Here is a 17,347-nt window from a genome sequence, read left to right as displayed (position 1 = left end):
AAGAGAAATATCAAAGAAATCCCTCTTAAGTTTGTAATTTGCATAAGACACAATATAGTTTCTTTTGCTAGAATAAAAAAGGAGTCTTTATTATTTTTATGATTTCATATTTAAAAAGCTTTGTAAGCTTTAATTTAAATACTTTGCAATCTGTACATTGTACAAATTTTATTTCTGACATGTTTGAGACCTACCAGTGAGTATCAAAACTTAGAATAGGTTAGAAAAACATCCTGCCCAATAGCTGTGTTTTTAGGGCATAGGAAAAGAAAATCAAAACAAGATACTCAAGCAGAATTCTGTCAAGTCAGGTACACCTTCCCCTTCTAAAAACTTTCTTGAAATTTCAAATGAAACCTGGCAACCACATTTCCTAGACTCTCTTGCTAGCAAACAATTGCCTTTGAGTTCTGCCAGTTAGGGGCAATTCTTGGATAACTGCAAGATGGGATCAATGAAGTTATTATCCAACAACAGCTATAAGAGAAAATGTGATACTGGCAGGTAGCTGTCTATTTCAGATGTACCAATCTCCAAATTTGCTCAAAGGCAGCAAATTTTCCACATTGTACTTCCTTCACACGTCTAAAGTCTGTAAAACCATCTAACGGATTGAGTAGCAGCTAGTCACTCACAACCACTGAATGACTTTCATTCTCTTGACCAGGTACTAGTTGTTAGTCAAAAACCAACAACCACCACAAAATTCTCTAGAGGCAAAAAATTCAATAAATAAAAATGAGACATGTTAGAAGAAGTCATTTGTGTATAAAAAAGAAAAAGCACACTGAAAGACGTATTTTGTTGTTCGAATCTTAGATGGTCTTTTAATAGAAAACCCAGAGCCAGACATCAGGGTGAAAGCTGAAAGATCAGAGAAACAGAACAAGCCACAGCCAACCTCATCTTGCCAACTCCTCAGCCAGTTTCCATGAATCCTCAGGCTAAAAGCCTCTGAGTCCTCACCCTCACCTCAGCTGAACTGCCGTTTTCCTATTGCCTCAAACCTTATATACCTTTCTCAACCCAGCCATGTCACTTCCTAAGCATTAAAGGCATGAGTACTTCCCAATACTGGGATTAAAGGTGTGTGCTACCACACCTGGCTCTGTATCCACTCTGGCCTCAAATTCACAGAGATCCCTGAGGATCTCTGCCTCCCAAGTGACAGGATTAAGGGTGTTTTCCACCACTACCTGACCTCCATGTCTAATCTAGTGCCTGGCTCTGTCCTCTGATCCTCAGTTAAGTTTGTTAGGGTACACAGTACATCATCACAGTATTTTGCAAGCCATCAACAACAACAACAAAAAAAAACAGCAAAAATATGGGCCAAAGACAACATTACAGACAAGGAACATTATAGAAAAAATAAAATTAAGAAATTAAATTTATACCAAAGAAATATGTTAGTGCATATTTACAAAATAGATAAAATTTTAAAGCACCAGAATATTAAATATTAATAATAATTTCCAGTTAAATTCAAATATGGTAGGAATTATCAATTGAAAAAGTCAGGTAGGAAAGGAATTTGGAAATATATAGTAAAGTTTGGTTTTTAGAGGTTTTAAGAAGATCAATTACATACTTTAGTGAAATACCAAAATTCTGATGGTTAGGAAAATTAAGAGTCAATGCTGAGTAACACATTGTGAGAATGAGGCATGCAGCATTCATGGTCTATGAAACACATTGCATCAGTAATAGCAGCTCTTAGTATCATGCCGGGCAGATGAAAATTTAGGAAAGTCTCTCAGGACCTAGTTTCTAAATAAGAACTTCTGGGTAGAATTCAGACCATCATCAATAAAATGTGAACTGTAATTACTCTCCTTAAAAGTAATTGAAAATAGCGACAATAGCTTTTGTTTATAAACTTCAGTAGATTTGCAGTCGTAAGGGAAAACCTGTGTTGGTATCATTCTCAAGATATGGCCATAGTCAAATGGCTTACACACTTTATTTACTGATGAATATACATGTTTCTTGTTAGATTACTCGGTGCTAAAATGGAATGTAATTTCATTTCTTCAAAATTCCTTATTCCCTCTACACTCTTTATTAGGTCTATAACAACAAGCATCATAGCTCATGCGCATGAATGTGAAAAATTTCCCCTTGATTAATTGTGAGGGGAAAAACTTTACAGTCTTCCTATTTAAGAATAAAGTACTCTGTAAATGGACTGGTACTCAGTAGTAGAGTGATGTTTGACATATGTTATATCCCTAGAACCCTGAAAATTAAATTTTAAATTAAAAATGAGAAAATAAAACATAAAATGCAAATATTTGCATTTGTGAAGATAAACAAGCACATAAAAGGATTCTAAAACAAAGCTATTTTTCAAGTCCAAGAGCCTAAATGACAATTATAACAAATTATTAAATGTATTATTATTTAAATTTTTCATACACTATCCCTTTTTTATTCATTCCTTTTGTTCCTTTTAAACCCTCTAATATATCTTTTCTTGCTCCCTTTCAAATCTTTGGTTTCCTTTTTCATTAAGTATTAGTGCATATATATTTATACATACATTCATATTCCTAAATATAATCTGCTTTATCTGTATACTATTATTTACATGTACATTTTTAAACATGACCATTTGATATCAGATAAGCAATTTTGGGGCTCTTCCCTGGGGAAGATGATTTCTCCGGTTCTCAATGTTCTCATTGTCTATAGGTCTTTGTGAAGGGTTGATGCCATGTGGTTTTTCCTCTGTGCATGTTGAAATTTCTGTCGTTGTTGACCATGTTCAGCTCACACTTAGCCAATCATCTTAGCGAGACTTTGTAGGTGTAGATTCTGACATTATTAGGAGATATGTCTCACTACAAACTCCCAGATCTACTGCCTGTTACAATCTTTCCGCCCCCACCTCCACAACACTCCCTGAGCCTCAGGTGTGGGAGTTGTCTTGTGTATGTATCCACTGGGACTAGGCTTCACACTGTATTTCCATTGGCTGGGGTTTGCTGTGATGGTCTCCATCTGCTGTGAAAAGAAGTGAGGACTAAACTTATCTGCAGTTACAAGGACAAATACTTGGAGTGTGGTTAGGGATTATGTTTGTTTAGTAAAGTGATGGTTGTAGGTTCTCCTCCAAGATCCTTGACTCCACTAGCCCTGCGTATTTGGCTAGATTTCTAGTACCAGGCATGATTTCCCTCTTCTTGAATGAATCTTAAGTCTGACTAGAGAGCTGTTGCTTACCTCCAAGATATACTTGCCACTACTTCACCCTTAGGGTAATTATGCTTTGCTGGTCATTGTTGTGGTTCACAGGCATCATATCTGGGTGGGACTGTTTGTTGCTTCCCTCATTTGGAAGCTTGTATTGTGCCTTCTTATATCATGAAAACTAGGCCTCAGGGAAGCATACCCTATATTTTGAACGTATTTGTTCCAACCAGCATCTCCACCAACTCCTCCTAGATCCATAGCTGCCTAGTTACCCAACTTCTTACTCTCCATTCCCCTCAAAAAGAAAGAAAGAAAGAAAGAAAACTGAAACAAAACAAATATTAATAATTTAAAAGATTTCATTTGTCTCCTTCCATGACTTATAATTTCAAAATGCATAATATTCTAATGCATTCAGCTACACTATTTTTACCATCTATTTTCCAAACAAAAGACCCCTTTTGTGTAGTAATTTGATAGTTATTATTCCAGGTACTATGGTGTTCATAGCCTCAACAACAAGAGAGGAAGGGGAAGGTTTCTAAAAGATCCTAGCATATACACTGTGACAACGTGAAAGGTAAAAGTTACAGAAACTACAAGAGTGTATGTAAGTCCTTTGCTGGTGCCCAAATAGGCTTGCTCTGCAGAGTGCCCTGTTCTGGGTCACCACAGTAAATTCAGTAAGTGGTTATAACTAACCAGTTCTGTTTCTTGTATGTGCAGCACTCTATTAAATTTATGCTTTGGTATATATGCAAGAGAGGCAGCTCACATCTCAATAGCAGTTTTTAGACGCCATTGTCCTTCATGAAACACTTCCTCAGGACTTCTAATGCTAGTACATATGGCCCAATTCCATATAAATATAAAGGGCAAATGCAAAACAAATCAAAAATATAAAGAACAATACTAGACAATAAACTCTCACAAAACTATCTAAAGTAGATTTTATTATGCTTTGCATATATAAATGCATACCAATTGTGCTATATTGCCAAGATATAAGAATATACAGAAAAATGTTATGAGAATAACTTGATTAACATACTAAGAGATTTCAGGGGAAAAAGACAGAAAAAATAAAACTTGGGAGAACAAAATGGAAGATTTATTTTTTAATGTTTACTTCCTAAATGCTATTATTAGTAAGAATCAGCTAATACGGCATTGATATAAATGCTGCCCTGAAAGAAATCAAGTACAATATTAGAGTATGACAGTGTCAATGCAGTTTATTAAGTATTTTGATAAAATGTCATAGATTTCAAATGATACCTTAAAATAAATCAGAGATAAACAAATCTCTTCAATGATGACAAATGAGAATGAGCTGGCAGCTTCAGTTACACAGAAAAGTCTGAAGTGTTTAGACAATGTTAGTTATAAGTTCAATTCGTGCTCTATAAATTTTTGTTTCATCCCAGTATTAAATTTTCCTAACCATGGTGAAGATTGGTCACATACTTGATGCTTCATTCAAGTCTTTACTTAATTGTCATTTTCAAGCGTCTAAGCCCTCCGTGAAAAGAGTGGCAGCTGAGCAGTTTTGTAAAATTTAGGATGGTTCTGAATATTTATGAAAGAGCAACAGTGAGTCTGCCAAATTGAACTAAATTATGTTGTACTCCGCAGCTTATACAGTATTGTCTCCCTGTGTTTCCCTCCACAAAGACATGCTTTATAAAGTGTCTTCATTTGCAAGAGCATCTCCATTCTGTGTCATCACCAGCAACCCCCAGTCACTTTCACAGAATGTGCACATTAGGGAAAAATGAGTTTGATAAGAAATCTTGAAAACAAAGCTTGATTTCCAGTTTTATTTGAAAAGAACTCTATGATAAAACTGGAAAGGGGCTGCATCTTAAATCCTCAACAGAAGAATCTAGTCTGAGAGGAAGAACACCAACTTGCCATTTTTGATCAGAGATACTATGGTATTAACTATATAGATCATAGAAAAGTAAAGTGTCCCTGAAAACATAGTGTTGACTTCTGCGGTGTCTTATTTGAAGTACTCATTTCCTTGACTGTATGCAGTGGATTCCACTATACCGGCCGTGGTATGAGCCAATGACTGCTGCCCTCTTTTGTAATTCTCCTTGAAGATGGTTACATTTTCAACCAAATGAGGCTGCCACAAGTTAATTCATAGAGAGAATACTGGAAGCTTTTTTAAAAAATTTTATCTCAGAGTTCTCTTTTGAAACAATCTGTTTGACTTTAATTTACTTTCTGTAGATATTTTTTCCCTAAAACTTTATTCATTAACATCATTGGACATCTGATATGTGCCAAGATTTATCCTAGGTAGGTACTGTAGAATGAAAAAAAGAAATAATATCAGAGAATAGAAAAGTAAATAAAGAAACAAAAGTTTGTACATGAATTCAATGTGCAAAACTGTCTCCTGGCTTAAAGGAGGAAGGAATCATTTAAATCCCCTAGGAGTGACAAGGCCCCTTGGTCCTCATGGTTTTTGAACCTACATCAATGATAGGAGTAATCAGCTATACAAGATTTCTGTGTATAAACATAAGCATTAAGTATGTTCTGATACTCTAGAAATTCAATAGTGTGAACTAAGGACTCAACAGTAGTGATCTAATGTAGGTTACTTTTCTGACTGGTATTAAGACTGGGAATTCTGCCAGCTGGTGGTGTCTGTCATACACCTTTAATCACCACACTAGGGGGTCAGAGGCAGATCTCTGTGTATTCGAGGCCAGCCTGGTCTATAGAGGTAGTAGTACCAGGACAACCATGGCTATACAAAGAAACCCTGTCTTCAAAAACCAAAAACAAACAAAAGAAAAAAATCCAAAAGCAAACAAAAGAAATAACAAACAAAAAACAAACCAAAACCAAAAACAACAGCAAACCAACAGGGACTTCCTGTTATCACTTGTTGTGATTCAGTAATTTCAAACATTCCTAAAGTTCTCTGGAATCTATTTACTTAACATTTACTGATTCAGTAGCAAGGGTATTCATTAGTATAAATAAAAAGGAAATAAAAGATGTATTAGTGAGGTCCAGAAGGGCTCAACAACTATAGTAGTTGCTATCCCCACAACCCTTCCAGGATGTGAATGTATTCACCAACCAGAAAGCTCTCCAAGTCATTCTGTATAAGATTTTGTTGGAAATTCTATTGCATAAGCCTGAATAATTATGTCATTGTCCAATGGTAACTCCTAGACCTTCAACTCAGCCTCTTTCTCTTAGTATGTAAGGGACTGTAGCCATTGGAATTTTTAATACCTTAATCACGTGATCAGTTTCTTGGGCAATCAGTCTCCTTTCATTTTGAGGGAGAAGGCAGATCTGAGCTTAAAAACATGACTCGTTTCCATGTTATTATTATTCACAGAGAAAGAATTCAGATACAATAAAGTAGTAGAAGGCGATTTATTACGAAACATAATTAAAATGCACATCATAGCAGGCATGCAGGACTCCCATAATCCCCATATCTACAATTATTGATAACAAATATTATGGGCAAGCTAGGTAGTATAGGGGAATTATTCATGAATTAAGGATGTGAAAAGTGAGGAAATACCAAGAATAGGTCAGAATTTTTTCAAGATTTATTTATTTATTTATTCCCCTTCTCTGCTATCATGTGGCAAATTTATAATGGGAAACATCAAATTTGCCAGTCTGATGATGTCGAACCGCTATTGTAGTGGGCAAAACACAGGTAGTCATGATCAGTCAGACACTGCTGATTCCAAGGATCCTGGATGCTTTGTGCCAAGACAAAAGTAAACATGTGTTTCTTATTACATTAGCTCCTTTTCTGTTGCTGTGACCAAATGACATGGGGAAAAGTAACCTGAGGTACCAAAGGCTTTATTTGGGTTAGTCGTTCCAGACGACAAGAGTTAGTCCATGAAGGGCATGTAAACTGGCTGATAGTGTTTCTTGAACAGTAGAGGTTAAAAACCCTCCGAGTTCATCACTGGTGGCACACTTCCTCCAGCGCATTTGTACCTACTAAAGGCTTCATAATCTCCCCCCAATAGTCCCATCCACTGTGGATCAAGTGTGCAACTACATGAACCCAGATATTAATCCTTTTGGGGGGGGGGTGGGGTTCAAGATTCAAGACAGGATTTCTCTGTGTAGAAATCTGGCAGTCCTGGAACTTGCTTTGTAGACCAGGCTGGCCTTGAACTCACTAAGATATACCTGCCTCTGCCTCTCATGTGCTGGGATTAAAGGTGTGTGCCACCACCATCCAGAGATATTAATCTTTTTTAATGAATTACTTAATCACAATAACACTGTTAAAGCCATCAGGAACTTGATAGTATTTGCCATTACACAGATATGTAAACTTTATAACTGATAAATTACAATAAAAATCTCATAAAAAAGTTCCAGCAAAAGCTTTCTGTCCTTATTAAATGTTAACAATGTTAGATATGATAGGAGTAATTCAAGTAGGGAACGCAATCCTATTTGAAGGGATAAATGAAATAAACGATTATGAAATCTCAAATTATGTTTCAAAATATTTCCTTTAAGCAATTTATACTGTTCTCCCAGGTTTTGAACTTTCACATTGTGAAGACCCAGGCGTTCCACAGTTCGGATACAAGATCAGTGACCAAGGCCATTTTGCGGGCAGCACCATCATCTACGGATGCAATCCAGGCTATACTCTCCATGGAAGCAGCCTTCTCAAGTGCATGACTGGAGAGAGAAGGGCCTGGGACTACCCTCTGCCTTCCTGCATTGGTAAGATGCTCTTTCAGATTTTTGTGGAGTATATAAATACACAGCTACATAAAATATTCAAGCTTCAAGGAATTCCTTCCACATACAACTCATAAGAAGTTAAAAAGCTTAAAATCACCCCAAGGAGAAGTGGATTGTAAGATTTCTTAATCTGACTAAGGTGCATAGTTTGGGGAGTTGCTGTGTCTGTGTGAAGTTACTTTGTTTCTCCTTTTGATTTTAAAAAAATTGACTTATTTCAAGAATGTTAAGTTTTTATCTTGTGCATTTTATTGAATCTCATTGAACAGCTTTGTTTTGATTTTTTTAAAAGTGCACATTTCTGAATCAAAATGAATATAAAAACAAGAAATTGTCTTCAGTAACTTCAAATGCATCTTTTATGTGTATAGGCCCCTTTGAAAAATATTAGAAAAATACATCGGTTTTCTTACGTATGAACAGCATGAAAATAAATTGCAGTATGAAAATGCCTGTGAAATTCATAGATAAGGTAAATCCCTACCTGAAGCTAGAGTGATCATTACATCTCTATTTTGTATTGGTTTGATATCATTTTATCCCTATTATAAAGCAGTTAATAAATTAGCATAGGGAGTGGGAGTATGGATATACAAATATCCATAGATAGTCATGTGATTCATGGTTCAGAAAGATCAAATAGTTGCATTTGAAATAACAGGAAAATAATGTGTAAGAAAACCCTAAATCAGCAGAAGGTAAGAGAAACAGTTATTCTCAAGCAATTTCTGAGTGCATTTTGCCAATGTATATAAAAATTGATGTGAGATTTTCAAACAGAGCTTTTCTGAGGTTTTATTTCAATGCACAAAACTCCATGCATATTTAATCCTTTGAAAGCACAATGCATTAGATGTACTTTTATATCTTCTGAATGTTTATTAAAACATTGATTCCCAAAGAGACAAACAGGAGTTTTATATAAACCAGATATAATCACAGTCCTTTATTGTCAAATGGAATGTGAATTTTTAGTAGATTATGGAGCTAAGATCTAACACAATAATCAATATTAAACAACAAAAGCCTGAAAATAAACAATAAGAGCAATAATCAGACCACCTGCATGGGCTATAAAAAATGAACCTCTGACTATAAATATATCATATACATTCTGAACAAAAACATTGAAGACTTTAAAAAAAATCACAAAACTATGCACTTATAATTATGGTTTTCCATATTGTCCTTAAAATTAAATTAAATTAATATATTTTGGAGTCCATTAAGCTAAGATGAAACCATTTTTTAAAAAAGATTTTAATCAAATGGAAAAATAATTGGTCTGAGATCAGAAGATTTTTAATTGTGCTCACCACAAACTAATGCTGTTAATATCTAAGCCACTGTTGTACCTTAGCAACTTCATAGGAAGGATAAACTTTTAATGACAGAGAATCAAGTCAAGCAAGTATAAAAGGAGAAACACATAGTGAAGTATGCTGGTCATGTCTATGGAAACACATAATGAAACTCTGTTTTCATGATGCTCTTTATTAATGACCAATAACTCAACCACCTGATCAAAATTATAATTTTCTTCTGATTAACCTTAAATACCTATTATGGCTCTGTTTGGGGCTATGTCAAATCCAAAGATTTTTTTTTTAACTCAATCATTTGTGTATTATCTAGGCAATTATTTTTCTGAAATGTGTATGTTAAATCAAACAAATTTTATCTTTCTCTTTGAAACATGTGCTTTAAGAATATGGGTCCAAATGTTAAGTCATATCATACAAGCACATTTCAGACTAAAACACAAAATGATATTTGCAATTTAAAAAAAACTGTAGAAAAGTGCATTTAAATTCAAGATGCAATATGGTATATAAAACAAAAAGTACTTAAAAGTTATTTATCTTAAAAGATAAATGAAATATCAATGCTGTTTTCAAAGTAATATATGTCTGTCTTATTGATAAATCAAAAAGACAGGAAAAAGAAGAAATGTCCACTACTTATTGTACATTATACCTGACTACTTATTGTGGTAGGTTATCCAAACATGTTGTATTTTAAAAAACGGACAAAGCAAATAGTAATTGTGCTGGTTAGTTTTTTCAAACTTGACAAAATTAACCTGGAAAAATGGATCCTTATTTGAAGATCTGCCTTTGTCAGGCTGGCCTGTGGGCATAAAGAGGGGGATTTTATGACTGGTGATTGAAATGGGAGGTTACAGGAACAGATGGTAGATGCCACATCTGAGCAAGTGGTCCTGAGATGTTTGTTAAAGCTAGCCCAGCAAGCCATAAAGAAGAAGCCTGTGAGCAGCATTCCTAACTTAACCCATGTCTGCTTCAGATCTTGTCTCCAAGTTCTTGCTTGAATTTCTGCCCTAACTTCCCTGAATCATACACTGGGCCTTTTGATGGTGGAAGTACAAGCCAAATGAGCCCTTCCTTCCTAAATGTGTCAGTACATCACAGCTATCCAAAGAAAACTAAGCCCGTGACCCAGTTCTTAAGCACTGACAGTCATTTACATAAATATCACCAATTATAAAGTTGCTATTAAATAATAATTCCTAGACCTCTGTGAGCATAAAGGTCAAGATTCCAAAGTAATAAAGCAAAGAGAACTCCTTCCCCCTTATTCAAGGTACTTATTCATTTTGGGGAATTAATAAATGCAGTTGTGTGGGCTAGCATGTTCAGTCCAGAATCCATGGGGTAGGATCAACAGGTTTCAAACTAACACAGGAACTGGTTTTGAGAAAAAATATCTTTGTTTTCCTGAAAAATGATTTTTCTCCTAATATCTTCCAGTGATGGAATGACGACCATGTGGATGAGTTTCCAGTGTAAACCAGTTACTCAAAGGAAACCAATTTAGATTCTAACCAGTGTTTTAAGTGCTTATATACCTAGAGCAGTTGACCAAATAAGCTCTATAGCCTACTTGACATTTTAATTAAGTTAAATATCAGAATACTGCAATATAATATCTAGATCTATAAAACAGCTGTATATGTGGAGAGAATAAACTTAAGCTATTAATGTGTTGGTGTCACCAGAGATAAAATCTTCTCATTTGGGCCATTTTTCCAATAATATTAATAATGCTAACAGAAACAAATTTCACTTCGCATAACACACAATTCAAACAACAGAAAATAACCAAGTAAATGGTTTAGAGTTGTCAGGGGAAGGGAGGCATTCATGTGACTTGAATTATGTGAGAGAAAATGTCAGATAATGAGAAAAAATTATAAAAATTTTGACGTAATTATTACAATGTTGTAAAGGTATATTAATATTTTTTAAAACAAATACTCTTATGCTACTTTCAAAGGCATTTAAAAAGTTTTACAACTCTGACTTTTAATCAGATTTCATTGGCTTTATATTGTCGGATATATGGTTAGAACAAGAACAAAGGCACACTTAGAAGGAAAAGTTTATATACAATTCTAGACTTAGCCATAATGAAAGGGTAATAAACAAGAGTTCTCACTATGAAAATATTCCATGGGTCATGTATCATTTACTCTTCAATAACTAGGGGGTGAGGGGTTGGTTTGGTTTTGGTTTTTCAAGACAGGGTGTCTCTGTATAATAGGCCAGTTGTCCTGGAACTCACTTTGGAAACCAGCCTGGTTTTGAACTCACAGAGATCCACCTACCTCTGAGTTCTTTCCCACATCACTCACAAAGTTGCTTTGGTTTAGATTGTCTTTTCACGTGCACAAGCTCTCTCATTCTTATCCTTCCATCTTTGCCTCATTCCTTTAAAAAATAAAAACAAGAATTTCTTCAAGTTTTTAAGTAAATTTTTAAAATTTACTTAGTTTGGAGAAGAAGAATGATTTGTAGAAATCTTAAATATATGATGCATTGTACAGGGTTTCCCTGTGACTGAAGTTTAGATATGTGGATCAATGTATTTCTAAATAGTGCCTAATGTCCTTACCCTTCTCTTTATAGTACAGGAAGTTCTTCATAAATTGTTGCTTGTGAACGTGAAGTTACTGCAGACCTCCCAGTACTGTTAATAGTATAAAACCGAGAATGAATCTCTCAAAAAAGAGATTACTAATTAGTTTATATGACAGTACTTACTTACACTTTTTTTTTTTTAACTTTTATCTGCATTTATTTTATGCGGAATTTAGTCCCGAGCCATAAGTTTTTGTTTCTTCAGTTTCTTCTGGGACATCTTCTTCTTCTGTGCAACCTCCTCTTCTGGCTTTGGAACAATTTGTCCCTTTTCAGTGAGGATCATCTAGATGTGGCAGGGGGAGCTCATGTAGGGGTTAATCCATGAGCTCTGTAAGTCCGTGGCGCATCTTAGGTGCTTTGTTTACCTGGATGTGTTCAATGACTAGAGAATCCACATTGAAACCCTTCAGTTCAGCATTACTCTCTGTATTGTTAAGCACGTGCAGCAGAAATTCAGCAGTCATTTTAGACCACCGGCCCTGTGTCCAGCCCCACTATTTGGCCTGGGTGCACCTACCGACTCCACCATTATACCGCCGGAAAGGCACACCTTGCTTCTTCAAAGTGACATCTTTCAGATATTTGGTGGCTTTTTGGATATGCATACCCTTGATGGCCTGGGCAGTTTCACGGGTGTTCTTAAAGTGAACCCGAAGATTTGCATGATTTTGTAGGGTTTTCTGGGTTAAGCGAGTAGCGAACCATCTTCACAGGTCACCTTAGCCCTCTTACAGGAAGAGCGACAGTACTTACACTTTAATTCAATAAATTATATAAAAATTAGAGGCTGCGTTCATTCAAAACTATGCTAGTTTATTTCACGGAAGTAAAGAGTCTAATGGAAATGGCACTTTGACTTCTAAGACATTAAGAAGGGAAGAGGTTTGGAATGGTTTGAAGTGGACTAAAAAGATAATTGAATTTGGAACGCCTGGGGGAATGAGTTTTTCTCAGAGGTGGGGTGCAAGATGAATTATTCACCCGGCTTTTCACTAGCGCTGAGCAACTTGCCATCTGTCTCCCTCATAACATGATCATTATTTAACAACACATCTTGAAATGCTTTGAAGCCAAGTACACAGATTTTGAGTGTGTCCTTCTATTTAGTCCACAATTTGGTTTGTTTTTGGTCTTTTATATGATCTGAGAGACAGTATATTATTTTATTATACTCATATTTTTGCTTCAATTGAAATTTTAAGAAGTTTATATAAACATTTACTTTCAAGAAGATTGAGGGTAAATCTTTATTTTCTTAATGTGAATGTACATAGTCTTGAGGAATTTGTATATTGCATTGAAAAGATTGGTAAGAAATTTTGACTTGAAATGTTCCTATATTTCACCAGCTGAATGTGGGGGTCGTTTTAAAGGAGAATCATCAGGAAGGATCCTGTCACCTGGCTATCCCTTTCCATATGATAATAACCTTCGCTGCATGTGGATGATTGAGGTAGATCCAGGAAACATTGTAAGGTAAATAAATTTCACTTTCTTCAAACTATTAAGGATTTTCCTGATCAGCCACCATGTAAATATAGATCAATATCATTAATTTTCAACATGCTTAACCTTCATAAAGGAAAACAAGTTCTTCCTGTGCTTGAAATAAGAAAAAAAAAAATAATTAGCATGATCTACTTCTTCCTAGGCTGCTGAGATAACTGTGCAGGAAGCTTTCACGGATAGAAGAGGGCACCGAAGTTGGGACTGGTTTTGATGTTTCTTGTGATCTATGCTCTTTCAATCCTCAATGGCTTAAGATACTGGGTCCATCATTTTGATAAGAATACAAAGCTCCCTCATTAATGTGAAGAAGAAATATGAATGTAACAGGCTTTGACAGTTCCTGTCTTCCTAGTTGTGGGCACATTTTTGAAGAGTCTGCTTTCTAATCCTTTAACTGTTTCCTGCTCATTTCCTCCTGAGTTTTGCTAGGAAGTTCATACATCTTCATGTCGCAGCAGCCTAAGAAATTTCAAACTATTGGCTCCTAAATCCACAGATCAGGTCTCACTGGCTTTCAGTAGCTCCCACTCCAGCTTTGCTTTTAGGACTTTGGGTGTAAATTAATAACTGGACCACTTGTCCTTGACATTTGAACTAGTTACTTCACTAGAACTCAAAATGGCATTAAAAGTAAAGATAGCTTTAAAAGAGCATGAAAAATGTGCTAATTGATGTAAATGAAATTCAGATAGGTTTCAAGGTGGTGGACTCCACTTGAATACGGTATGAACTGCTGCGTTGCTTCTGATAGAAAATGTAAAGAGTATGGAACAGAATATGGTGGATCTATCAGTTTGCGGATCCTTAGTATAGCTCATACATAGTTTTAGTGAAATATAACAATTATTACTCTTAACAATTAAATTTCACAAGACTCTGTAATATTTTAATCAACAAAGGACTTTTGGTATTATTAGGTAACCAGTACTGAAAACTGACATGTCACGTATCAAGCATAAAACACATACAGAGTCTAGCTAAGGTTCATGATATTACCAAAAGTAACTGATAATCATTTTGAACTGATTAGCTGTAAAGTAGAAATAATGTATTTAATGCCATTCTTAGGAAGTAAATTCTTCTGTTCAAAAATATTCTTTCAGGTGACATAATTTACTCTTTAATTTTAAAAAAGGAGTGTCAGAAAGTCAAAGCAACAATATGTGTGTGTTCTATTCTGTTGTTAATATGGTTCTCTTCCTTATTTAAAATAATCAAAGTATACGGTTCTCCCACAGCCTACAGTTTCTTGCTTTCGATACTGAAGCATCACATGATATACTCCGAGTCTGGGATGGCCCACCAGAAAATGAGATGCTATTAAAAGAAGTTAGTGGGTCTCTGATTCCTGATGGGATTCATAGCACACTCAACGTAGTGACTATCCAGTTTGATACGGACTTTTATATCAGCAAATCTGGATTTGCAATTCAGTTTTCAAGTAAGCTTTCTGTGTTTAACTTTGAAATACAAAAAGAAATGATTTATATTGAGTATAAAATTATACTATTATGTATTTGATTTTTTAGCATTATTAATGTTAAATATAGGTTCTGATCTTCCTATTTCACAGCAGAAGAAAGAAAATGCACTTGAGAAAAAAAACTTAACTGTATATATCACTTGCCAGGTTTTTGCCCTTGACTAAGCAATAATCCTTAAAATAATAATGTTGTTAAAATAACTCAACTATAGAAATAATTATATCACAAAGTCGTATATATATTGAACACCTGTAATTCAAAATGCTTAGGACAAGTATTTCAGATTCAGAAATCGTATTAGTTTTCAGATATCTAAATTAACTTAGTGAGATATTTTAGGAATAAGCAGTCTGAATACAAAATTCATTTATGTTCCATATATACCTTAGAAATATGGCTTTAAAATATTATCATATAACTATCTGTGCTTCTGCACTTCCACTGAGACTAATTATATGGGGTCAGATACTGAATTTTCCACTTTTGAAACATAACACTTAGTCCAGTTTGGTATACACAACCTGAAATACCATAAAATCATAATATTTTAAAATAGAAAATAAGTGAATTTTAAATACTTTTTATGTTATAAATTATATACAACAATTGTAGCATGAATCTTAAGTGTTCTTATTAATGAAACCAAACCTGAGGCCAGTTATTGGGGTGATTGCTGGAAGATCAGAGACACAGAACAAGCCACAGCTATCTCACCTTGCTAGTTCCTCAGGTGATCCTGTTTCCTCAGGCTGGAAGCTTCTGAGTCCTCCTCCACATGAATCTCAGATGAACTGTGTTGCTCCAAAGCCTGAACGCTTATCCAGCCAAATGCTTAACTAACTAAATGCTTAACAAACTACGTGCTTTTTCTTCTAGTTCCTGGTCCCCACGCCTTATATACCTTTCTCTTTCTGCCCCCACTTCCTGGGATTAAAGGTTGGGTTTCTGGAATTAAAGGCATGGGTCACCATGCTTAGCTGTTTCTAAAGTGGCCTTGAACTCAGAGATCTGATAGCTCTGCCTCCCAAGTGCTGGGATTAAAAGCTGTACCACCACCACCCAACTTCTGTTATGGCTTACTCTTTCCGTTTTCTAGCCACCATTTGTGGCTCTGTATCTAGTGGCTGTCTGTTCTCTGACCCCAGATATGTTTATTTCGGGGAACACACAATATTTCAGGGAACACAATACCACCACAAACAATGAATTAATTAATGAAATAATATTATTTATAACATTAAAATAGTATGTTAATAACACATTATATAATGCTATATATATTTAATATATTATCTGATATATGAACATAAAATATTAACATACAAAATAATATACAAATAATTACATAATAATATAGTTAATGTAATTGCTAACATATAATGACCGATAAAACACATTATTTTATTATTTATATTTTGCTTATATATTTTTTAGTTTCTTATTGATTTGAAAATAGGAGGCTGGGCGGTGGTGGTACATGCCTTTAATCTCAGGAGGCAGAGCCAGGCGGATCTCTGTGATTTCAAGGCCAGCCTGGTCTACAGAGTGAGATCCAGGAAAGGCACAAAGCTACACAGAGAAACCCTGTCTCCAAAAACCAAAAAAAAAAAAGAAAGACAATAGGAAAAAAGAGTAGAGACTAGTGGATAGCTCAGTGGATGAGGGCCCTTTTTATGTAAGTATGAGCACTTAAATTTGAATCTCCAGCACCCAAAGGTTTGTCCTTTGTAATGGCTCCGTCAACACTGTAGCAGCATTGGAACAGTGAACTTCTAATTCTATGAGAACAGTCACTCCAGTCTCTTGCAGTTTTGTTTATTTTTCATTTGTCTTATTATTCATGTCTACCATTTCATTTCTGCGTTTTTCTTTTTATATATTTAAGTTTCTAAAGTGTGAGTACATGTCAGAGAAGTGTTCACTCCTCATTTTCTGATGGTTGTTTGATAACAGCTTTGATTTCTGTACTTTAATAATGCAGAGTGAGCCGGGCAGTGGTGGCACGCACCTTTAAACCCAGCACTCAGGAGGCAGAGCCAGGCGGATCTCTGTGAGTTCAAGGCCAGCCTGGGCTACAGAGCGAGATCCAGAATAGCCAGAAAAGCAACACAGAGAAACCCTGTCTCAAACAAACAAACAAACAAACGAATAAATAAAATGATGCAGGGTGATTGTTTGAAATGGCTACTGTGATGGTGTTCTGCATATACTAACATAAAATATGCTTAGATTGATTATCTGTGACTTCAAAATGCAGAAGTCTAGGTTTTTGCATTCTTTCCTGGGGATTTTGTATAAATTTTTTCTTTGTGAAATGAGTGGTTTGTTTTTATATGTGTTGGATTTGTAGGTCATTTTCAAGCTGTAGAAACATCATCCGTCATACTTGAAATAAATGACATGAAGACATGAATGAATCTGCTTTTATAGTAGATGATCAGAATG

General features: G+C 35.2%; 1 protein-coding gene and 1 pseudogene across 3 annotated transcripts in view; one reads left to right on the top strand and one right to left on the bottom strand.

The window, feature by feature from the left end:
- Csmd3 (CUB and Sushi multiple domains 3) overlaps positions 1–17,347 on the top strand; it is a 1,137,155-nt gene that overhangs the window by 823,123 nt on the left and 296,685 nt on the right. For all 3 annotated transcript variants that reach the window (XM_036207646.1, XM_036207645.1, XM_036207647.1), the window contains 3 exons: positions 7,753–7,944; positions 13,259–13,385; positions 14,657–14,859. In XM_036207646.1, the coding sequence (XP_036063539.1) occupies positions 7,753–7,944; positions 13,259–13,385; positions 14,657–14,859 (522 nt within the window). The remainder of the gene's footprint in view (positions 1–7,752; positions 7,945–13,258; positions 13,386–14,656; positions 14,860–17,347) is intronic.
- LOC118596768 lies at positions 12,079–12,614 on the bottom strand (annotated as a pseudogene).

This window comes from Onychomys torridus, chromosome 16 (genome assembly GCF_903995425.1).
Source record: "Onychomys torridus chromosome 16, mOncTor1.1, whole genome shotgun sequence".
Taxonomy (NCBI): Eukaryota; Metazoa; Chordata; class Mammalia; order Rodentia; family Cricetidae; genus Onychomys; species Onychomys torridus.
Note: the sequence above shows the minus strand (reverse complement) of the source record. Positions and strands in the feature narration are given on the sequence as shown.